This window comes from Drosophila sechellia, chromosome X (genome assembly GCF_004382195.2).
Source record: "Drosophila sechellia strain sech25 chromosome X, ASM438219v1, whole genome shotgun sequence".
NCBI classification, from domain to species: domain Eukaryota; kingdom Metazoa; phylum Arthropoda; class Insecta; order Diptera; family Drosophilidae; genus Drosophila; species Drosophila sechellia.
Genome location: NC_045954.1, coordinates 22,062,156 through 22,086,556, shown reverse-complemented (window position 1 = coordinate 22,086,556; position 24,401 = coordinate 22,062,156). Strand labels below are relative to the sequence as shown.

The following is a 24,401-nucleotide window of genomic DNA, read 5'->3' as shown; positions in this document are numbered from 1 at the left end:
CACTATGGCAGTTGTCAAATTGTGCAACGTATTAAGCTACATCATTTATGAAATGTTTTCTATGCGGAGCAAACACGAAGAAATGCATTACTTACTAATGTCTTTTAAGAGAAGTAAAAAAAGATAAAAAGTATTTGGAATTTGACTTGTTACAACTTCATGTCTATTTATGTTAGGAAACCGAAGTAGTAGAAGTAATGAAGAGAAAACTATGAGAGCATACGGATTTTGAGGAAAATGAATGAAACTTCCAATGAAAAAATTATTTTTTTAATCAGAACTTGGAATTGATGAAGCACAGCTTAACAATTTGTTATTCTTTGTATCAAAAGACACATTTTTTGTTAAAAAAATTCAATTCTACGGGGGCTTGTAGAAAAATATGTAAGGTGTAAATGAAAGGGGTTTCGATCGCATAGTACCACAGGTATCTGATAGTCGAGGAAGTCGATTATAGGAATCCCTCTCGTGTAATCCATGGATTTTAAGTTATAAAGCAAAGGTGTCATCCCACGCCAACGAAGTGGCAAGGCAACGCTTAGCGCCTAATATCTTGCGTTTAATAACCGTTACCCGCGGAATAAAAGTGTATACTTATTCCGACCATATAAAGAACATTCTTTATGATCAAGAATATTCTTGATCAGGATCAAGTCGAGTCGATCTGGCTGTCTCAGGAACTTATCTCAAGAACTATAAGAACAAGAGAAACTATAAGAGCATGCAGATTCCGGAAAAGTAGATGCAGCGCATGTTTGTTTGTTTCCACGACCAAAAATCGCCCTTAACGCCACGCCAACTTTTGCAATTTTTTTTTTTATATTTTTTCATTTATTGTTAATCTTGTAAATTTCTATCGCCTTACCAAAAAACATTTTGCCACTCCCACACTTTTGAAATGTTATTTGATTTATTTTTATATTAATATTTTTCATGCCTATTTTTATCAATTTTCAAAAAATTCCGTAAATTGTGTATCTGATGAACTGAAGAAACTCCACCAAAACGTTCTCTTGTTATTATATCCTTTACTCGTAGAGTAAAAGGGTACATTAGATTTGTTAAAATGTATGAAACAGGCAGAAGGAAGCGTTTTCGACTATATAAAGTATATATATTCTTGGTCAGGATCAATGCCGAGTCGATCTAGACACATCCGTCTGACCGTATGAACGTCGAGATCTTAGGAACTATAAAAGCAATAAGGTTGAGATTCAGCATACAGATTCTAGGGACAGGATGCGTTCCTGTGAGTTGGCTGTAACTTTTTTAAAATTTTTATTAGTCTTATAATTTCTATTGATTTGCAAAAAATGTTTGCCACTCTAACGCTTCAAAGCCGCCCAAAACTGCCGCTCCCACATTGTTGAACCATTAGTATTGTAAATTTCTATCGATTTGCCAAACAACTTTTTTCCACACCTTGGAATAATTTTTAAATTGTTTCTCATTTTATTCCCGAATATCTATCGATATCCCAGAAAAATGAAAAAATTTGGCATTCACGCCAGCTGAGGTATCGGTTAACTGATAGTCAGGGAACTCGACTATAGCATTCTCTCTTTTTTATTCTTTGATTTGATAAATATTGTGTCACTTTCATTTTAGATACGTTCTATGTTCTTTTTGAAATATCCTAAATTATGCATCCAAAAGTATTGTTTCTTGTGGCACTGACAGCAATTCCGCTAGAAAGGTGATCTTAAAGGGAATCGCAGGAATCAAAAATTTCACCTGGTAATCACGAAGCCATTTTAAATTGTTTGGAAATGAAAATTTTTTTAAAAGATCGGAACAACAATTGTAATAAAAGTACTTAGTTACAAACGCATCGTTACAGTAAACAATGTTTACATTTCAAAATGCCTTTGTGTCCTTGCAAATCTGAGTCAGTATGGTCACACATGAACATGACATTGTATACAAGATAATATTGTTTCTCTCATACCGTAAATTTAAAATAATATTTGTAATCTGTAACACCAAAATATCTGTATACATGAAAATACTCAATTGAACCTCCAGTGAGCGGTTGTAGCATATTTTAGAGATAAGTGCTCCCACGCTCGGGTCACCAGATTGTCCCGGCTACGAGTCGGTCTGTAGATAAGTAGTTTTACGAATTTCATGTTAGCTACTTAAGCTAGGACTTATACAAAATAAATTCAGTTTGAAATTATATTTCAGCAAATTTAGATCGTACAGTGTACGCGTGAAAAATTGTATTATTTGTGATTTGAAATAATCTGTAGGAGTAGCAGTATAAGGTATGTTTTGAAATCGTATTTTGAGGAATAAATAAGAAATGAAAAATGTGGATCTCGAATAACCGTATTCTTTGTTGAAAACATTTATAAATTTACATTTATTTAAATATATATATATAATATTATATATAATTATTATTATTATTTATTATATATATATTTTAAAAAGTGCAGCATTGATATATCGATAGCGTTCCAGCTCTGCTTCCATCTATCTTACCACGTACGATACTACTTATCGATAGACCACATCGTTTTTTGACAATTTTTCAATGGCTGGTAAACACTTAAAACGATTCATCGATTTTTTCTTTGAGCACGTTACACAACACTAAGTCAACTGTAATTTCTAACACAAAAAAGGTAAACAAACCATTAATCGAAAACAATGACTTGGTAATGTAAAGTTTTGGATGTTGCAATACCAAGGCGGAACCTCTATTGCCGGCTACAGCAAATTCGTCTGACCTACTGTGAACACTTAAACACACACGCAGCATTATTCAGCCTTTATCGTTGGTAATTATAATAAGAATTTTAATCATCTTTTACATTTACATTAACTTGTTAAGACTTATACCGGCAGTGCATAAACTTTGGTCGTACCTGAACTCGTACAAGGCCACCTAATCTTGATGAACTTCATAAGGGAATAAGGGACGCACAAAATAGTGAGTTTGCAAAAGTCTGTAACCCATTTTATGGAAATTTGCATATGTTCGACAACGATCACGGCTAGGATTTAAACAAATTACATGTTAGCAGGAGCGAAAAGACCCCTCAACAAAAATATTCAGCAAAGGCTTGGCCCTAAATTTAACTACGACCCGGACAAAAGGCCCTCCCGAAAGGATGACCTCGGAGGATCCCAAAGCTGTAATCTACAACGACCTTAGTCGCAGGCCTTATTGCATCAAATTAGATAAACTGGCGCAAAGATTATATATATTCTCCAGAATGTGCTTATTTTTCTGTCATACTGCCTAGTTTTGTCCTACATAGGCTTAGCTTCGGCTACTCTTACGCTCAACAATGCTGCATAATACATATTTATTTAAATACACATTCACTTGACAGAACAACAAAAAGCATGGAAATATCTCCTTCAATTTTTTAAGAAAAACAAGCGAGTCAGCTGGTTTATCTGTTTTCCGTATGCCATAACACTGGCCAAATTCTGACTGCAATTTAACCACTGTTTTAAACAAGTTTTTGTGGTTTCTTGCTACGCATTATGGCCTTAAAGACGACTTTAATAAAACAATTTTATATTTATCTCCACGATTTCCACTAAAACGTGAAGGAAATTCCTGGAAATGAAATTTAAATAATGCAAAATGCTGTGGAATAATATATGACAAGCGCGAGATATAAGGTCTTTGTTCAATAATACTAAAACATTAAAGTATACTTTTACTTGGAACCAAAGCAATTTATTTGTTAATACGAATAAGTTATACTCCTTGTCAAAATACAAACGGTCCAAGTCCGATTTTTTTTAGAATAATTCCCAGCAAAATATCTACTAATATGCGTAAGCTGACGCTGACCTTCTCCCACTTAAGGCAAGTGGGACCGGAACGTAAAACCTAAGTCGTATGTGGGCACATTCGTAAAATTAATCGAAAACCTTTGTTTCTTTTTACAGGAGTGAACCCAAATAGAGGGCGGGAAACCCAAAGTGCGTCTCGCTCTTTTCCGATTTTCCTGTGCTTCTGGTTGTCTACCTCTTTCTAATCCGCGCACAGTTCAAAAACGTATTCGGCTTTGCAAGCGGCAACTGTTGAACCACCAGGATTGGATGTCGTCGTAGAACTGTGTCTTGTGGCCAAATGCGGGAGCATGTAGCTTGGCGCAAAGGTCGCAAAACGGGGAGCTGTAGGCCAAGCGGTAGTGGCTGCGCCACCAGAAGTAGCTTACATACAAATCCGGATCTGCAACCACGAGCTTCATATACTGGGCCAGCTCTTTCACGGACTTGAAGCGATTAGCATCGACGTAAGAGTGCGGAGGCAGGATGCGGGAATAGTCCGCTCCGCCGAAAACCACGGGTATTACGGTCCGTTGCAGTGCGTCAAAAAGTTTCTCCGTCACGTAGTCGTCGCACAGCGAGTTTTCAAAAGCCAGGTAGAAAAAGTAATCAGTGTCTAACATCTGTTCGCAGTGCGGATCCCCCCGGATGCAGCTGAAATTGAATTAATATTTAGAAAGTAAGTATTTGCACTTAAAACTTGCTGCGTGGTCATGAAGCATAAACTTTCACGAACTTGAGGGTGGATATCATAGCCTACAAATATGCATATGCCTTTGGTATGTAATATTTAAAACTAATTGAATTTTTTAATAATTTACTTTTGTTGACAGTTTAAGAAATCTGCGTGCGTTTTGCCTAATATTGTTGTTCACCTGAAAGAACCTCACCTGAGTGTTCCGCAATTTCCGTAAATGTCCACGTCAAAAAATTCCTGAAGCCTATTGGCCAAGACCTCCCTTTTCGACAATGTTTCGCAATGAGAGACGAACCAGGCGGCCGTTTTCGTCTTCCCCGACCAGAGGTCCCAAACCAGGGAATCGTTAAAGACCGCAGGAGGCTTCCTCCAAGGTGGTTTCAAACTGGGCGCTACCACGGCGTCCGCTGTGATGTCCAGCAGCTGCCCGTAGGGCCAAAATACATCCGAGTCAATGCGATAAGTCATGGTGAGGTTATAGAATCCCTGTTCGTCGTTCAGCCGATGCTTAGTCTCCCCGGGCGGTTCCATCAATGCGAATACGTAGGCCTGGTGGGGACTTCTCTGGGAGGGCACCGGTCGCAGGAGCGGAAACATCTCCGCCGCATGGAAGACAATGGCATCATAGAGTTCCACTGCGGGCAGGAATGCGTGCTGGTTGCTGATCTCGCACTGATAGACAGGACAGTGGAGCTCATCCCGCAGCTCCTGCGGTCCCAAAGTGTCCCAGGAAAGCTTCCATCGCGAATCACCAAAAAATTTGCTCCAGAGGAGAATAGTACGGGTGGATCTGACATACCGCTCATTCTGGCCCCTTAAGTGATCTTGCAGGATTTCGTTCTGATTAAGGAGAGGTGACTGAGTAACCTTGTGAAGAATCACTAAGGCGCCGAGAAAGACAAGGAGGAGCAGCAGGAGGACGCCGCGCGGCCCACAGACCAACCGTGCCGATCGAACAGCCATCGACATGTGCCTAACTCGGCCAGATAACAACCGCCAGGTACTTCGAAGATACAGTGAACCCTCCCTAAATACATAAAAAAGATGGCGGTTTGTTTTGTACTGCACAACAACCCAGGATCTCATTTGAAGTGTATGAGTTATTTGAAGGATTGCTTACATACTTATGAAACCAAATTACGAGTATACAACAATTGTTAGAGACACACAAAATTAACATTCCTTACGGCTTAAGTACGCTAAATAAATACCACTTTAAGCACCTTATATAATAGCTGATTTCAACTTGTTGGCCGCCTTCACTGTAGCAATAGCCGTAGTTCCCTGACGAAAGGTGCGGGCCCGATAAGGCAGTCCATTATTGATTGCCGGTCCGATATGTTCTTGAAACCCAACTACCAAACACACATAGCTCACACTACACCCTGGCTGCATAAACATTCGGCTAGATTAGAGATATCGAGCCCTGTAGCCCCACCTCCTGGAATCAAACTTTTGGCTCTCGCACTCCTCACATGGCTAGCGAGTGACTAGGGCCCAGGCAGCGCTTCAGGAACCGAGTTAGAAGAGACGGGACTACCACGAATCCGTAGACTAGGCGGGTCCTTAGGAGATCCAACTGAAAGCCAAATGGAGCTCGGAATCTGAGGTCGCAAATCTGCGAAATCTGCTGGGCATTCGACTCTGGTGGACGGACATTCAAATCGCCTTTGGAAAAGTGTCAGCTTTTCTCTTGCCCCTAAGATCGCCAGCTAATTGCAGTGGGGCATAGTAATCTCTGCACATTATCCTAATGCTCTGACCGTTTTGTTGGTCGCGGACATCGTGGAATCGAATTTAATGGCCGATTTTCATGAACACAAATTACAATGGTATCACGAGTAGTGCTTGTACATACGTATACATATACATATTTATTTGTTTGCCTGCTGGTACAATTACAGTCGACTGTTTTCGGGCATCCAGCTAATTTCCTTTCCTTTTTATTTTTCTCTTTTACCTTCAGGACTAGGTGTTCTTCTAACCACTTTGAAAAAACTTTCGAAAGTTCATATATTTTTCGATTGCATTTTCTTCAATTTCGCAAAAGATTGACTGAAAACATTCGTTATTATTACTTGCTATCAGAAAAATGCCCACTAATAAAAGTGCAAAAAGAATTTTCCGTTTGACGAACACCCTTTTGCTTGCGACACCCTTCCAGCAGGGCAGCATTGGCAATCGAGATGTTGTTCCCTAAAAAATGAAATTTCTCAAAAACCCGCAAAAAACGCACATAGAGACTACCTGATATGAGTTAGGAATTGAACACACTACAACATGGATATAAACACATACTGAACAAATTTGAACAAATTGTTATAGCTCTATTCAAAGTTGAAATTTTTTTCTAACAGCTACATGTTGACACCACATGCTAAATGTACAAATTGTTAGAAATAGACGCATACAATAAACAATATATTAATATATATACATAATACAAACCTGAATATTGATTATCCATTTCAAATTTTACTCTTTTACGATATTCTTTTAAAATTTTAACACTTTGAAAGTTAAGCTAAATTTTGCGCGTATTGCAGCCACCTGGTATATGCTCGCAACAGCCGACTTTAACAGCTGTTATTATAACGTACACTGTTAAAATTACTTTTGCCGGCTAAAACATAATAGTTTAACATATTTCCATTTGTATTAATACTAAAATACTTAAATTTTGCATACTTGTGAAAAACACATTTTTGCAAAAAAAAACAGGCCAAATGCCCCATAGTGCAGTCCCAAGTCCAGGTGGCCATTAGGCGTCGAATAGGTCTGTCAATTGTCAATAGCATCACGGCCCACAAAAGTTTCTACCTTGGAAATTAACTTCCAATACCCAATATGCTGTGATTGCATCATCTTGCCGAACATGTTTCCAATTATATTCAGAATACTTCTGAAGAAACTTTTGTACCTAGCCGTAGAGTACGTCTACGTCGAAAAGTATGTAGCAGGTAGAAGGAAGCGTTTCAGATCACTAGCCCAGCTGATCTGGCCATATCCCCCTGTCCGTCGTAAATAAACGCTGAAACTTTTTTCTTTTTTTGTTTCCAAAGTGCATGCAAGGGTCATGGAAAGGAAGTTATGAGTGGCATGTGATCCAACATTGCTACAAGTCTACATCACTAGGCCCTCTACGCACGCACACCTAATACTGAATTTTAATCAAATGCTATACGCAAAATTTAAGAAAATTTTCTTAAAAGCAAAAAAGCTAAATCTTGTCTTCCTTTCATTATGTTTTTTTTTCGATAAATTCCCCCCTAAACAATCCTAGGGGGTTCAAAGTCATATCTTCAAAATAGTAGGTTCTCGAACAATAAATAACAGAAACAAGAATGCTATAGTCGAGTTCCCCGACTATAAGATACCCGTTACTTAGCTAGTGGAAATGCGAACGCGAAATTTCATAATTTTTCTGGCATATCTATAGATATTGGGGAATGAAATGAAAAAAATTGTTTGATTGTTAGATTGTTCAAAAGTGTGGGCGCGACCGTTTTGGGTGTTTTGTAGTTGTGAGGAGGGGAGTGGCAAAAGTGTTTTTGGTATACCGACAGAAATTGGTAGGAAAATGAATAAGAAATAAAACGAAGAAAAATTAAAACATTTTTCAAACTTGTTGGCGGGGCAGTTTTGGGCGGCATGTGGACGTTAGAGTGGGCATGACAACATCAGCCAACAATCTTGCAATGCGTCTATGTCCCTAAAATCTGTATGCTTAATCTCAAGCTACCAGTTCATGAGATCTCGACGTTCATACGCACAGTCAGACCGACGGACATGGCTACATGGACTTGGCAATTGATCCTGATCAAGAATATATATATTTTATACAGTCGGAAACGCTTCCTTCTGCCTGTTACATACTTTTCAACGAATTTAGTATACGAGCAACGCGTATAAAATGGTAGCCCGAAAATTATAGATTTGATTTATTCTTAAATGGGTAAATATCTATTCGTTCACATTTCATCTAACAAAATAAAACTAAAATATATGTAATAATATATATATATATATAATATATATGTAACTAATTCTAGACGAAAACAGTTTTGAAAGTGGATTTCAATGAATTTCATTAATATGAGAAGCTGTTGCGATGATATGATCTTTACATAAAATGATGAAAAAAACAAATAAAATATTTATGTATTGTCTTCTACAGAACCATATATTTAAAGTGCCGTAAACTGTAATCTTAGTGCGGTTTAAAATGATTTACCAAACGCCTTGCAGAGCCATCCAGCACCTTAACTGATAACGATGATTCATCACGCCCCACAAAAGTCCCAAAACAAGATAAGTGCAAGTATAAGACTGTTTATTGCTGGGCGCTCAGAAAGGGAAGAAGAAAATCGAATGATATACATATTTATATTTATTAATAAACAAAAATGTATGAGGAATTTGGAGATCAATAATAGGGACTAATAAAAATACGCGGGGCTAATTTGGTACTAAGGTTATTTAATAACAAAGCACACGCGCTATAAGTAAATTTATAATATATACACAAGATCAACATAGGTTACAGGTCTACTATTATATAGTTATGATTACTATCACAATGGGGACGGCTAAATGCCGCAGCAGGACCGCTGGCCGGTCCTGGCAGGATCTCCGGGATCCGGGGCCTCCGAGTCATCGGAGTTGTTAAGAGTATCCGGCTCCGGATTCTGGAGGCGCAGTGGACTCGCATCCGGTTGCCGCTGGCTCAACTGCTCCAGCATCAGCTGGGTCAGGAGCTCGAAGAGCTCAGCCACGCCCTCGTTCTCCTTGGCCGACGTTTCTACATATTGAGCGCCAACCGTGCGCGCATATTGAAGGGCATCATCCTGCGTCACTGCTCGCTGTTGCTCCAAATCAGTCTTGTTGCCGACGATAATTAAGGCAATCTCCGTGCCGCGCATTTGCCGGAGCTCCCGCACCCAGGATTTGACCTTCTGGAACGAGTCTCGGTCCGTTATGTCATAGACGAGCAGGGCACCATCGGAGCCGCGGTAATAGATGGGTCCCAGGGCGTGGAACCGCTCCTGACCAGCTGTGTCCCAAATATTCAACTGCGCTCTTCTCCCATCCTCTAGGGACACCTTGCGGCTGACAAAGGAAGCCTGCAGGGTGCTAAGGTGCTGGGAATTGAAGCGGTCTTCCATGTAGCGCAGCACCAGCGACGTCTTGCCTACACAACCTGCAATTAAGGGGTTTAATCTTTCAGGAACTAATAATTAGGTTTGTTTGGCTGCTAAACGTACCTTCGCCCAGCAGCACCGCCTTGAAATTAAGCGTGGGGCCGTTCCTCGTTCTTCTCGAGCTCATTGTGGTTACCCAATAGCTAGGTGTCTTACCTGGATACGCATCAGTTTTCAGAGAGGACACGGAAAAACAAAAAAAAAAAACAAGAGGTAAATGAAAAGATTAGATTTTTACGAGACCGCCAGTGTGGCTGTCTACCAGCACTATTGGAATGGCACTCGGCTTTAGATACGTATCTGGGCACACTGCGGTCTCAAGCAAGGCCGAGAACTCAATGTCGGCGCATTCAGAAATGACAGATAAAAAATACAATCAAGCGAAAATTTTAAATGAAACCATGTTTTGATTATGAGCAAAACATCGATGCATAGCCAGACATCGATATCAACAAAACCATCGAATGTATGGTCGATAAATCGATGTTTTGCACGTTACTAACACTGAAGCACGCTGGGGTCCGCACGAAGCATAAAATAATAATTTTAGCTTGTTATCTATTAAATATCGCTGACCATGGCCTATAACCTGAAGAAGGAGTCGGACGTGAAGGAGTACGTTGACAAGCTGGGCGTGGAATATAGATTCGGGTGCTATTCCGAGAAGAAGCCGGAAGGTGAGTGCGGCGGCGGCAGCGATAGCACCGGCGGCAAAAACAATTGCGGTCTATAACCTCCGATGTGCGGGAGCACAAATCGCGGGGCTTGAAGACATTGCATCTATGAGTTAACTAACTGGCGTTCTGCATTGCAGCGTGCCACTTGCTGGGCGACTACTTGGAAGGCATTAAGAAAGACTTTGAAAAGGCCTCCAAGGTGTACAAGTCAACATGCGACGACTATGGTTACGCAAAATCCTGCTGCAAATACGGCAACTACAGTTTTCTTGGAAAAGGCAAGAGCGGCAGCAAGGGGGATCCACAAGTGGCCTACGAGTACTACGAGAAGGGCTGTAACTTAAACGACTCGGACGCCTGTCTCCACTCCGGCCTGCTGCTAGTTTCAAAGTCCATGCCTAAGGAGATCGACTGGAATGTGCCCAAGGTAAAGGCCCCAAGCCATCAATAAAAGGCTAGCTCTTGGAACTGATCAATTTTCGTAGAGTGCACCTACGTGCAACAGCACATGATCTCATTTCCCCCACCTGTTTCTCATTTAATCCTTAAAATCATAAGTCATTCGGATCGTGTCCAGATAATTGAACGTTTAATTGTAATTTTCTGATTATGCTCCAATGAATATATAGACATATGTATGAATACATTTCCGTAGTCGTATTCTGTCCATTAATAATCTAAAACTGTTCCATATGACCCCAGCAGAAAAGTGTTTAAATTTTATTTGCTTTTCTTAAATTACAATTTTACAACTCCCGCAGGGCGTGGAGTTCCTGACCAAAAGCTGCGACTTGAACAACGCCACTGCCTGCTTTTATCTCTCCGGCATGCACATCTCGGGAGTGCAAAAGAAGGCGGATCAGAGTGCTGTCACTGCATCCTCTGGAAGTGGTACATCATCGTTGCCCGCCGGAAAATCGCCTTTAAAGGACTCCGACTATATTGTACTAAAAGACATGAAAAAGGCTTTCCAGTTTGCACACAAGGCTTGCGAGCTCCGCAACATGTATGCGTGCGCTAATCTTAGCCAGATGTACGCCCGGGGCGATGGGATCGAGCAGAACGAAAAGGAAGCGGAGAAGTACAAAAAGCTGGCCCTAGAAATGCAGGACGAGGTGAAGAAGCAGCATGAGACGTTAGGGTTCCAGCAGGGTCTGGGCATACCTAATTGATTAAGCTTCAGATTGAATTCTGATATTATCTGCTGCTACTGTTTTTGGTCCTTGCTTTGTCCGTTTCTATCTTCACGTGTGTCTATCAGGTTTTTCTTTACCTTCTACCCCTCTTTAGTCAGTCTAATTTTGGTTAAGTTACTAACTTGTCTTTGAGATTTTTGTGTACATAGCACTTGCATGCGAAGGAGCGAGAAAGAGAAAATAAGTAACAATGGAAATTCATAGTTTTAATTGTTAAAGTTATCAAGTGACAAATAAAGAACCCTTAAAAAATTCTGTTGATACCTTATATAAATATACAAACCAGTCTAACCAAAAAAGTATTCGAAAATCTCCAGTTACTTGTGTTTTAGTAAAGGTCGTGCACAAACTGTTATTCTACAAGATTAACTTAATTTAAGATTAATATAAGAAGCAGTGCATTTTTCTGATCAGAATCACCATGTAATCCGACTTAGCCTCTCCACTTATGCCTCATTTTCTTTAAAAGCTGGCACATTATAACGTAATTAATCGTCTTTTAATCTGCATGTCCTTTCCTCTCATATTGTCTAATGAAGATGTGTACTATATTCGTGTTAAAGTATGTAAAAAGATAAATAATGTGATTCTGATTCGTCCATAAACCTAAAAAACTGTTGCGTTTCTAAACATACAAGTCTTTCAGTCGTAAAGGTGTCTTTATAAAACGAATATAAGTCGGAATATTTATTTATTTATTTATTATGATAGATAGAATAGTTTACAAAACTGGACTAACTTAGATAGTATAGCATTAGCTACGGGGCTCACAGCTATATTTATTTACAATGTTATTATATCTTAATTTAGTTAATATCTAATTTGGTAACTAATTGCTGGCTTGTTGTGTACAATTGCCTGTTTTGTTTTTAGATTTTGTGGTATAATTTAGTTTTTTTTGAGGAAAAGTATGAGTTTTTGTATGTTATCTGGATTGGGTTTGCTAAGAAGGTCTATAGGGTTGTTGTTGTTAAATATATCGTGTTTGGCTTGTAGGAGGGATGGGCATGAGTTTAATATGCGGCTTATAGAAATATCACCTTGGCAAAACGGACAAGTTGGTATTGAATTGGGATTTAGGTAGTGTTGGTGGGTTATGTTTGTGTGTCCTAGTCGAAGTCGTATTATTTTTATTTGGTCGAGTCTGGTCCAATTTGGGTGAGATTGTTTGAGGTAATCGCATGTGTGTGAGGTGTTCGTGTTAATAGATTGGTACCATGGACTGCGGTTTATTATGTGTTCTTTCTGTTTTGTCGCAAGGTCGGCTTTAAGGTGTTTTTTTTATATCTGTGGTATTTATGTTTGGGGTGAGGATAAGTGGCATACTGCTTGCTGATTTTGCAGCTTGATCGGCTAGTTCATTTCCTTTTATTCCTGAATGGCCAGGAATCCACATTATTTTAATTTTAGGTGCTTGTTGCGTTGTTAGCGATCGTATTCTGCTTGGGTAAAAGTTGTTATTATTTGTGTTTTGAATTGAATCTACTGCTGATAGGGAGTCGGAACAGATAATAAATTTGCCTCTTCGGTTTTTAGTAAGTTCTATTGCTTCTAGGATGGCGATTGTTTCGGAGGTGAGGACGGATGAATATGGGGGCAGTATGCCGTATTTCAAGACGTCTGTCTCCGTTGTAATGGCGAATGATATTGTGTAATTAATTTTTGCACCGTCAGTGAATATGAAATTGTTTGTTTTAAGGTTATTCTTTGTGTATTCGTATAATTTTCTGTATTGGTCTGGGGATGTTTGTTCTTTCTTGTGGATTCTGAGTGATGTGTCTATTAGATTGGGGAGGGTCCATGATGGCCTGTGTTTATGGAGTTTTATTGGTTTGTAGGGTAGATTAAGTTCTAGGCTAAGCTTGATTGTTCGGTCTATTGTTGATGTTTTTTTCTTATTTGTTTTTTTATGCTTCAAGAACTTATGTATTGGTGTGTTTTTGGAGAAGATTAGGTTTTGGGATAGTTTGGCTATTTGAAGGTCTCGATTCATTTCTAAAGTGGGAGTATTCGATTCCTAAAGTAAGTTATTTATTGGGGTAGAGCGATAGGGTCCGAGAGCTAGACGGATTGCGTAGTTAAATGGTGTTTTTATTTTGTTTAAAATGCTTTTGGGAGCTATAATTGGCTATAATTGTTGCTTTTGCGACATTAAGTAGTGTATGCGTGTTGCAATTAAATTTAAGACTGGATAGACATTTTATTATATTTAGCTTGTTGTGTAGTTTGGGTAGAAGTAGGTTTATGTGTGTATTTGTATTTGTTGTTTAAGGTCATTTCTAGAATTTTTAAGGAAGTAATAGTAGGAATTTGGATGTTGTTGCAGCTTATCTTGCATGTGCAGTGGTGTTGTCTGCATATGTGGAGGTGTTGGCATTTGGATAGGGATAGCGATGCCCCTGAGTAGGAGCACCAATTTTCTATATCGTCGAATAGGTTGTCTAAGTTGAAGTTTGTATTTGTGTTTTTGTTCAAATTTATTATAAGGAAGAAGTCGTCGGCGTATGCATTGAATTTAATTTCTTTATGTAGGGATATGATGTTGGAACCTTGGATATTCCGTTGAATAGGGGTAATGGGTTTGATGTATGCGGACCGACGCGGACAGTTATTTTTCTGTTGCTCATGAAGTTTTTAATGTATTTTATAATTTTGGGGCTCGTTTTCCATTCCAGCAATTGCTGGATTATGGAGTGCACGCCTACTCGATCGAAGGCTCTTGAAAAATCAAGAGTGACGAGGGAGGTGTGCATTTTTGACTTAGTTATGAGATAGTCTACATAGAGTAGACAGTCCGAAGTCGATTTGCCTTTTTTGAATCCGAATTGGTTGTCGTTAATTAGATCGTTATATGTCACTAGCCACCAGAGTCTTTTCGCTATTATTTTGTCAAGTGTCTTTGCTATACAGCAGTTGAGAGAGATTGGTCGGTATGAGGAAGTTTTCGTTTTATCGGTGTTTGGCTTGAGGATTGGGATAATTAGGCTTGTTTTGTTGGCTTGAGGTATGTGGCTATTGAATATTTCGTTAAATAGTTTCGTTATTGTGTTTTGTGTTTTGTGGGAGCTATTTTTGATCATTTGATAAGAGATTCTATTTAGTCCTGGAGCACATCCTTTTAATGTTTGTAGTGCTGAGCTAAGTTCTAGATAAGTTATGTTCTCTTCTATGGTTTGGGCTATTGGAGAGGGGGTGTAGAGATGTAGGTTATTTTAGTATTTATTGTTCCGGAACTCCTCTGAAAAGTTCCAGTCGCCGGAGAGGTCAGAAAAGTGTTGTGCGAATATGTTAGCAATTTCGTTGCTAGCCAATGTAGTCTCATTGTTTACTGGGTTTGTGATGGCATGTATTTGTTTTGCTGGGTTAAGTCCGCAGAAGCGTCTTATATTGGCCCATATTTTGGATGAGGGAGTAGTGGGATGGATGGTTGAGGTGAAAGAGCTGGAAGCTTCTTTTTTCCGCTTTTTTAGTTCGTATCTAAATATTGCGTTTTTGCGTCTATAGTCTAGAATGTTGTCAACAGTAATTGTGCGGTTTAATTTTTTCCAGGCAAGTTGTTTTTCATTTCGTAATTGATCGAGGTGTTTATTCCACCAAGGAACCCGAATGGATGTGTGTTAGGTGAGGTTTGTGGGATGGAGAGGTTTGCGCTATAAAGAATAATTCTATTGATTAGAGCGGCTTCTTTGTTTACGTTGTGGGAGGTGGGGTATTTCTTGTTGGTTTGGTGGGTAAGTGCGTTGAACTGCTCCCAGTTGGCTTCTTTGAGTTTAAAAAAGGGTCTGTTGAATTTTTGTGGATTGGTTGTTGTTGAATAGTGTTGTGATAATAGGGAAATGGTCGCTACCGTGAAGATCGTTTAGTATTTTCCACTTGGCGTGGGGGGCTAGGATTGGAGAGCAGAGTGTGAGGTCTATGTGTGTGTATGTATTGTGTGTTGAAAAGTGTGTGGGAGATTTGTCGTTTAACAGGATAAGGTGCTTGTTGTCAATGAATCTTTGAGTTATTTTTCCTCGTTTATTTGTTGTTGGGGAGCCCCAGGATGGGTGCCATCCATTAAAATCTCCCGTAATTAGAGAGGGTGTTTGTTGTATGCTAAATGTGTTATGGAGTGTCTGGGTAGTTATGTTTTTGGTCGGAGAAATGTATGTGGAAAATATGTTTAATTTAAGTTTAGATTCTATATTTATGGTTATTGCTTCTATATCGATTGTTATGTTGAGGACAGTGTGTTGTATTGACTTATGCACTAGTAGTGCTACGCCCCCAAATCTTTTGGTGGCAATATTTGTTAATAGTTTGTAGTTTATTGGGGTTGGAATATTATTAGTGTATTTTATATGGGTTTCGTGGAGGGAAATTATGTGAGGGGAGTATTTTTTGATTAGAATAAGGAGTTGTCTGTAGTTGTTTCCTTTTAGATTCCATTGGATTATAGTTAGTGACATTTGTGAGAAAATTAAAGCTACTTAAAGGTAGTGTTAACGGTTTAGGTTTTGTGTAGAGTTTAAGGTTATATATGGATTCGCTGTCGCTGTTGTTAGTGAGCTTGTTTTTGTTTAGAGTTTTGGCCTTTAGTTTCGATGCTTTAAGGTTTATGGATAGGTTATTGAACTTATCTTTCGGGAAGATTTTTATTTTTAGGTCTTCTGTGAGATGTGATGAGTATGCCGTAGATGGTTTTCTGGTAGGTGTGTAGCTGTGGTGGTGATGGTGTTGGCGTGCTTGGTTGGATAGTAAGGTTGTTTTGGCTGGTTCGGTTGTTGGTGTCTTAGATGAAGTGTTTTGTGCTGCTGATGTGGGTGTGTGGTGCGGATTTTGGTGTTGTGATTGGGTTGTGTTTGTGTGAATATTAGGTGATGGAGTGTTTGTTGTCCTCTGGGTTGTGCCGTTTGTAAGTGTTTTGGCGTAGGTGTTGTTCGTTTGGAAGCCGTGACGTTCGAAATATATGTGCTGGGCAGTTTTATGGTCAACTTTTTGTGTGGTTTTGATGGCTGTTAATTCCTGGTTTTTTATGAACGTAGGGCATTTTCGGTCAATTGGGCTGTGTTGATGGTCGATTTCTGGGTTGTTTCGGCAATTTAAGCAGTTCTTTTCGTTTGTGCATTTTTCTCCGTCGTTTGTGTGTTTTGCTTCTGAGCAATTGATGCAAGTTTCTACACTTTTGCATATGGGTGTTGGATGACCGAAGCGGAGGCATTTTTTGCATCGAAATGAGAGTGGGATATAGTCTCGTACTCGGACTGTTTCGTAACCGATTCGTACTATCTCGGGGAGCTTATGCGATTCAAAGGTTATAAATATTACTCCAGTTTCAACTAAGGTGATGTTGTTGGTGTCTGAGTTAGAGTTGGGGTTTTGCCGTTTCATTATTTTTTTAACTTCAGTTACTTTTTGTGGTTTTAGTTCTTGTAGAATTGTGTCTTCGTCGATGTGTCTAAGGTCGTTACAGTAAATAACTCCCTTAGAGAAGTTTAATGTTTTATGTTCACTTGCTGTTACATCCACATCTGCAATTTTTGTTAGTTTTAGGAGTTTTCTGGCTTGTAATTCGTTTTTGGTTTTTATTAGCAGGTTGCCGTCTCTTGTACGTTCGTATCCCTCAACTTATCCTCCACAGGCAAAGTCCACCGATTTTTTTATGATGAATGGTGAAGTTATTTCGAAAGAGTTGTTGTCTTTTCTTTTAATAATTATAAATTTAGGTTCGCCTAATTGGGATTGGTATGTTTTTGAAGTAATTTTGTAAATGTTTGGTGGGTCTGTCATGATTGTTGGTTAAGGGCTTGAGCCCGGGTTAGCGGTATTGTTGTTTTTGTTGTTAGGTTTTTTATTTCCTCTTTGTGGTTGATATTTGTTTATCAAGATTTTGTTGATAAGGGTTTTGGGCTTACGCGAAGCGAGGCTTTAAACTGAGTGGCACGACTTATTTCTTCGGTTGAAGTGGTACTGATAAGTCGGAATATAATTATATATGTAGCCGAGAGAAATAGTCGAAACCTTCGGGGTTTATACCAGTCTTACAAAAATATTTCATTTCGGATGGAACTGAATCGAAATTGCTATATATGTTTTTGGCTGCACTTAAATGAAAATTGGTGGACTTATCATATACTTAGCTGCCATGAATATAGTCGCAAAAGAAATCCGAATTTTAAATTATTAATTTTTTTTTAAATTATTAATAATGTCAGAGGCCATTAACTATTTAAGCATAATTATAGCTATTTCTTATTAGATTCTTTACTTCTCAAAGTATGAGGTATTCTAGATTTACTATCAACAATTAAATACCATAAATGCCGTTTTTTAAATTTTTATGCTAATCGAAAACAGCTTCTAGCTGGGTGGTAAAAGTAAATTTTTTCCTGGTAGCCAAAGATTCTAAAACAGTTTAATTAATACCCAATTATTTGTCTATTCAAAAAACATTGGGAGTTAACAGTAATTTTCATGATTTGTATTTAGAAATGGGCAAAGGAGTGCAAAAGTATTGACACTGGCGTCCCCGCCAATGAATATGCAACACTTTTTCGTACTAAAATATCCCTGGTAGGAAGGTGGTTTTTTATAACTTAAAAGCGTAATACATAGTATCATTATGCAAGGGCGTCGCCAGGGTAGGGCATGCCAGGGCAGCTTACAATTATTTTCAAATTTATTAAAACAATCGTACGAATCTTAAAATTGAATATGATAATCTTGTAATCTTGTTGTAGGGAATCTAAGTATGCATTGAAATGGTTCTAAACGGACTATAAGAGCATATTTTTAATTCTACGGCTCTATATAGCAGTCCGTTTGTGCAACACTTTCTCGGTGTTTATCGTCAGCTAGGCATACTGTCATTTCAAGAAATGGACGCTTTATTAAAAACTCTCTTGTCCAATTAGTTGCTGTTAGGTTAGATGATAAGAGCTCCCTCCCGCTCTATCTCACCATATTCTTTCATACGTATGTATGTATGTACATATTTGCATTCACATTCTCTCTATAATTTCGCCGAGACGGCAACCAGAACCAGTCGCCCACATGTCGCGTAAGTCGGGAATATGCTCAAAGACAATGTGAAAGTAATAAATTGTTTGTTGAACCCATCTCATAGAGTTCTTGACGGCAGTATCCGAAAAGTTTAGATAAGCTGGAAAAACACAATGTGGGCAGAATTATACCTGTTTTTTTTTCCCTGACCCGTTACGAACTAGGGGACATGCGAACGCGAAATTGAATAATTTTTCTGGGATATCGATAGATATTGGGGATTAAAATGAGAAAAAATTTTAAAATTGGCTTGGCAACATTGGTCAAAAAACTTGCGCAGCATCTTTGTCTCTATGCTGAATCTCACATAGCTTTTATAGTTCCTGAGATCTCGACGTTCATACGGACAGACGAAAAGACGGATGTGGCTAGATCGTCTCGGCTATTGATCCAGATTATATATAAATTATCGTTTTGTAGATTTTTAATATATTTATTAGTGTAGGCTTATTAATTATAATAGGGCTTGTGCGGTCTGCACTTAATGAGACGAATTGTAAGTACGTGGCGATGACCGACGCTTCTAATCTCCCAAAATCGACTGACTTAAGTATAGCAAGAGTTCTTATCTCTAAAGCTTAACAAGGTACCGTTTCTTAAAGGTAAAGCTCGATCTAAACACTTGAGGCTTACGACTATATTTCGTCTGTTTGGTGATTGTGTTAACTCCTCCCCTTCTAAGTCGAAGGCTGTCCACAGACTTTTTACAATTGGCAAATCTATTTGAAAGCAGATCTTACGGGTAACATTGCCACTAAGTTCCCATACTGCCAAACTTGGTACTGCATTAAACCATCGAAGGGAACGCAGCTCCGCATATCTGGATGACCCGAGAAGTAAATGCTGTTGATTCTCCATGTCATGGGTTCGCAACAAGGTTCTGGAGATGATCGTAGCGAACTTGGAAAAAATCTTTATTGTAACCGTCGACTTGTTGACGACGATGATGCTGATTTTGGTTGAACTAGTTGACCATCAAAATATTTGTTGAACGCACTCTGTATGGCGTCTGATGGCAGATATTATTCAGTTCGTCGTTTCAGTACCCAGGCGCAGAAATAGTTGCCGCATCTTTACGTCTTTAGCAGATACTACGTTGATAGATCTTAATTCCCTCTTCTACTCTTCTCATCTACTTAAGAGGTAGTTACAGTTTTAATACTAAAGTTTTGACAATAATTAAGTATAACAATTATAATTTTATAATAAAGTTCATTCAGATATTTTTGATATTAAAGTATGTAGTAAAACGCTTTTTGATAGCAAGTATTGATTTTCCTATTTAGTTGAACAGAATCAGAAAAGAGTATTGATAACATTAGTGTTTTTTTTTTTAATCGGGAATTTGAAATCTAATTAGAGTGCGTGCGCTATACTGTTATTATAACGTTTTGGTAATGCATTTATTTCCTATGGTAGTTTTAGGAAATATTTGTGGTTGCGTGGATTTTAAGTTTTCAAATCATTCGGGTCTAGCATTTCATCACATACCTTTAAACTTTTCTAAAGAAGATGAAGCGGAAATAATACAAAATGTTTAAAGATTAAATAAGTAGGATTTGACAAATGTTTAATTGAAAAAGTTTTGCAAACCCTTTTACTAGTGTCCAGATTTCACGTTTGTATTTTGCTAACTTGGCGATGGTCACAAAGGGAAAAGAAATAATAAACCTAGCGTAGATTATCTTTATGAACGACCTTCCCTTTTATGAGGACCGTTGTCCCGAGGTCTGCTTCGATTAGTTCTTCCCTATACCGTGGGGTTAGTTTATTTCCCAAACGATTGTTTGTTTTACCATGACGGTTTCTCCCACCTCAAAGGTTCTGTCTCGTCTTGTTACATTTTCTCTTCTTAGCTGTTTTTCCTGAGCTTCGTTAACCATTTCTACTATCTCGTTAGCCAATTCGGGAGGAGTTGAATGAATAATGTCGATCGGTCTTCTATTGGTGACTGAGTGCACCGTCTTATTGTATTCTATTGTTGCCTGAAGAATAAGGTTGACTGTATCATTCATTCCACTGTCAAGTTTCAAGCATCGAGCTATTTCTAAAAGCGTGCTGTGGAACCTTTCAACCTGTCCGTTTGAGGTACTATAGAGTGGAGGTGCGTTCGCTATGTCAACATTGAAACGATTTTTCAAAAGTGACTTGATTGACTCGGAATTTATGGACGGTTCATTATCACTAAATATTGTCTTTGAATAGGGATAAAAGTTCATTAGTTGCATAATTGCGGGTTCCAAATCAGTTATCGTTCGAGAGCCGATTGGTTGCACAATAGCGAATTTGGAAAGTTTGTCAATACATGTCAAAAAGTACTTTCTGTCCGTAGAAAAAATATCAATATGCAATGTCTCGCCTACATGTGACGGAATAGGTGTTCTACCGAGGATTTGCCTTTGCGGATGGCGGTCGTATTTGGCTTTTTGACAAACCAAGCAGTTAGCAACAAAGGTAGCGGCTATTTGTGACATCTTAGGGAAAAAGTAGTATTGAAGAATTTGTTTTACATTCTCCTGTGCTGCCCTATGCGCTCTGTTGTGCTCCAAAGACACTATTTCCCGTTGCTCAGTTTGATTAAAAATGTCGCTGACCATTTTCATAGTGTGTCGGAAGGTCGTTGCTGGAAACTCATTTACAAGACTGTTTTGAATGAAAGCTAGTACAGGTAATTCGCAGTGTATCGCATTCACTACATCCGGCTTAACCACATCACGAATTCTTCCGATTAAGGTCTCTTTGTCTAGAAATTGTATTAGATGCCTTGTCTTGCTTCCGAAAATAACAAAAGTTCGAGTTGAGTCTGCGGTGCCCTCATCTATTACAATTTGGTTTCTAAAACAGTTTACCGGCTTGTCGATAGTTTCGATTGTAAAAGTCAATGAAATTTCGCTATGTATTGTTGCAATGTCTGACCGGAGTTCGTCTTCTAGGACATGAATAGCCTGCCTGGATAGTGCATCGGCAACATAGTTCTCCTTGCCAGGTTTATAGAAAATTTTAGCATTATGTTCGTCTATAAACGCCTTCCATCTCTTGATTTTTGCATTTGGATTCCTATCTGACACGGCGTATGTTAACGGTTGGTGATCTGTAAAAATGTTTAAGTTTTTGACACCATATAGATAGTTCCTAAGAGACTTTAAAGCCCAATCGATGGCCAAAAGTTCTCGTTCATTTGTTGCGAAATTAAGTTCTCTATCCTGTAAAGTTCTCGAAATCATTGTAACAGGCTTGCCATCCTGTGATAAGACTGCCCCCAGGCCAAAAGCCGAAGCGTCTTTTGTTAAGTCAAAGGATTTTTTATAATCGGGATACAATAACATTACATTTTCGGAGACAAGAACATTTTTAAGCTTCTCAAAAGCAGAACATTGTCTTTCGTCGAAAGAAATTGGTATCTTTTTAGACTGGCTTGCGGAAACTTTTCCGTTTTCACCCTTCAGAATGTCAGTGAGTGGTCTAGCAATAGAGGCGAAGTCCTTAATAAAGCAGCGGTAATAACTTGCTAGCCCTAAAAACGATCGAACACTAAACAGATTAGTAGGTTGATTATATTTCTGAGTAGCCTCTACTTTGCTAGGACTGGTTGTGATACCTCCACTTGACACCATAAATCCGAGATACTCGACGCTTTCCTTGAAGAAAAACGATTTCTCTTTAGAAACCCTCATGTTTGCTTCAGACAGTCTGTCTAGTACCCAAGCAACGTCGTTTACGTGGTCCTCAATTCCGTTTGAAAATATTATTACGTCATCAACGTAAACATAACATGACTTTCCTATACGGTCCCTAAGAACATCATCAATAGCACGTTGAAAAATACTTGGGGCATTTTTCAAGCCAAACGGCAAACGGCAAAAATTGTACTTTCCATTTCCTACTGAAAAGGCAGTTTTCTCCCTATCCTTTTCTGCGAGCAGAATTTGGTGAAACCCCGATTTAAGGTCAAGGGTTGTAAAGAACCTGGCCTTTCCCAAATTTGACTAAATGGATACTACGTTTGGTATAGGGTACTTGTCGTCGATTGTTTTTAAATTTAGTTTTCTAAAATCTATAACCAACCTTTTCTTAGTATTTCCGTTTTCATCTGTACCTTTTTTATCGACTACCCAAACCGGATTGTTGTAAGGTGACGACGAGGGCCTGATAATTCCGTCCTTTAACAAAGCATTTGTCTCCTTATTCACAAAATCTGATACGCCCATGGGGTACGGATAGAGTTTTGAGTAAATCGGTTGGTCGGCCTCAGTACGTACTGTAGCAACAATGTTGGTATTATACGGCAGTGCTTCTTCCGGTTCCGCAAAGACGGCCAATCGGTTTCGAAGCATTGTATGGAATTTATTAGATATCTGATTTGGAACCACAATATTCTCTATGTTGGTGAAATTTACGCTGTCACATCTCAAAAACTGAATAGATTCCACTTCTTTGTTGATATTCAACGTTTTGTTCTTGAAATCTAACATTGCATTTCCCTGTTTCAAAAGGTCAAGTCCTATTATTGCGTCAAAACTAGAGAAACTTGGAAGAATAAAGAATTGAACAGATGTGTTAAATAGCTTAATAAAGCATTTCTGTTTGACGGTGTTGCAACCATGAAGCGATTTTACCGTGAATTTATTTTGTACCGGCATTATGTTTTTTAATTCAGGGAGGGGCTGTATGTAATTTTTCGAAGCCCCGATGTCAATCAAAAGTTTTATGGTTCTCCCTGCTATCTCTCTTTCTATGTACGGTAGCAGGGATTTGTGGCTAAAAAATGAACATGATCGTAATTCACTAGTTCGTCCTCATAATCATCAACCTCCGCTTCTGCCTCCTTTTGATAACCGTCTGTGTCTTCCTCACATTGACCTTTCTCATGAGGTAATTGGTTGATCCTCTGCTGTTTTGGCCCTGTAAACCTTGCACTGTCACTCGTTGGTCTTTTTGATGCTTGCGCATACCCAACATGTCCCTGAGCCTGACTTGTGTTTTGCTGTTGGGGTTGCGATGCGAATTGATTTTGTGTTTGAAATGAATTTTGTTGTTGAGATGGCCAAGAATTTTGTTGTTGGGATGGCCAAATATTTCCCTGAGTCGGAAATGGAGCTTGTCCAAAATTTCCAGTTCTTCTAGATCGCATGGATACATCAGGATTTGTTAACTGGACTGGATCTTGTCTTTCCTGGTTATCAAAAGTATGCACCTGGCGCTTGCTAAAATATGGGTTTTTAGTTTGCATGGGCATGATTGAATTTCTATCCCTATCGCTGTGCTTTTGTTCGGTTTTCTGACCCCTGTCTCCAATATTTTTAGAATAAATAAGGGCGAATTGGTAACGCTCATGGTTCGACTCGACCTCTTGCGCTAAAGCGAGAGCAGTTGGTAAATCTTTTGGACCTTTTGCAAAAAGAATGTCGCTCAACGATTTCTTAGCTCCGGTTACAAATACACGTAACGCGTCCGCCCTGTACTTTTCATTCAGTGACATCGCCAAGGCACTATCAAATGTCATTATTGTCTTGTTGTTAAGTAGGGTCAGTTTTTTCTCGACTTCATCGTAGAATTCAGTAAGAGTCATGTCTCCCTGTCGCAAAGTTGATAGCTCTTGTTCGATTAGGTAGATCGGCCTTTTGTCAGAATATGTGAAATCAAGACGGCTGATCATTGCTTTGAAATGTAACGGAGTATTAAAAGAAGCCAATACTGTATTCTCTGGACCTTTTATTTGATTTCGCATAATACCAAGAGCTTGGTAAAATGTTGAACTTCCCTCGTAGTCTTCAAAAAGCGACATGAGCCG

At 38.9% G+C, this 24,401-nt stretch overlaps 2 protein-coding genes and 1 long non-coding RNA gene across 8 annotated transcripts; 2 read left to right on the top strand and 1 right to left on the bottom strand.

Annotated features, from left to right (window-relative positions):
- The first annotated feature begins 2,252 nt into the window (after window positions 1-2,252).
- LOC116802137 lies at window positions 2,253-5,722 on the top strand. Of its 6 annotated transcripts, none has more exons than XR_004362503.1 (6): window positions 2,253-2,267; window positions 2,467-2,630; window positions 2,697-2,786; window positions 2,854-2,938; window positions 3,916-4,577; window positions 4,632-5,722. It is a non-coding gene; the product is annotated as an uncharacterized LOC116802137 (long non-coding RNA). The 6 variants fall into 6 exon arrangements; XR_004362505.1 differs by having other exon boundaries at window positions 2,459-2,630; window positions 3,916-4,477; XR_004362501.1 differs by having other exon boundaries at window positions 2,459-2,630.
- A 3,145-nt stretch (window positions 5,723-8,867) lies between these two features.
- Window positions 8,868-10,069, bottom strand: LOC6620096 (ras-related protein Rab-21). The gene is made up of 2 exons (XM_002044272.2): window positions 9,760-10,069; window positions 8,868-9,695 (listed from the first exon to the last, which is right to left on the bottom strand). Exons 1-2 carry the CDS (start codon window positions 9,821-9,823, stop codon window positions 9,085-9,087), a joined length of 675 nt encoding a protein of 224 aa, XP_002044308.1. The 5' UTR covers window positions 9,824-10,069; the 3' UTR covers window positions 8,868-9,084.
- A 111-nt stretch (window positions 10,070-10,180) lies between these two features.
- LOC6620097 (cytochrome c oxidase assembly factor 7 homolog) lies at window positions 10,181-11,871 on the top strand. The gene is made up of 3 exons (XM_002044273.2): window positions 10,181-10,373; window positions 10,511-10,800; window positions 11,135-11,871. Exons 1-3 carry the CDS (start codon window positions 10,274-10,276, stop codon window positions 11,543-11,545), a joined length of 801 nt encoding a protein of 266 aa, XP_002044309.1. The 5' UTR covers window positions 10,181-10,273; the 3' UTR covers window positions 11,546-11,871.
- The last annotated feature ends 12,530 nt before the right edge of the window (window positions 11,872-24,401 follow it).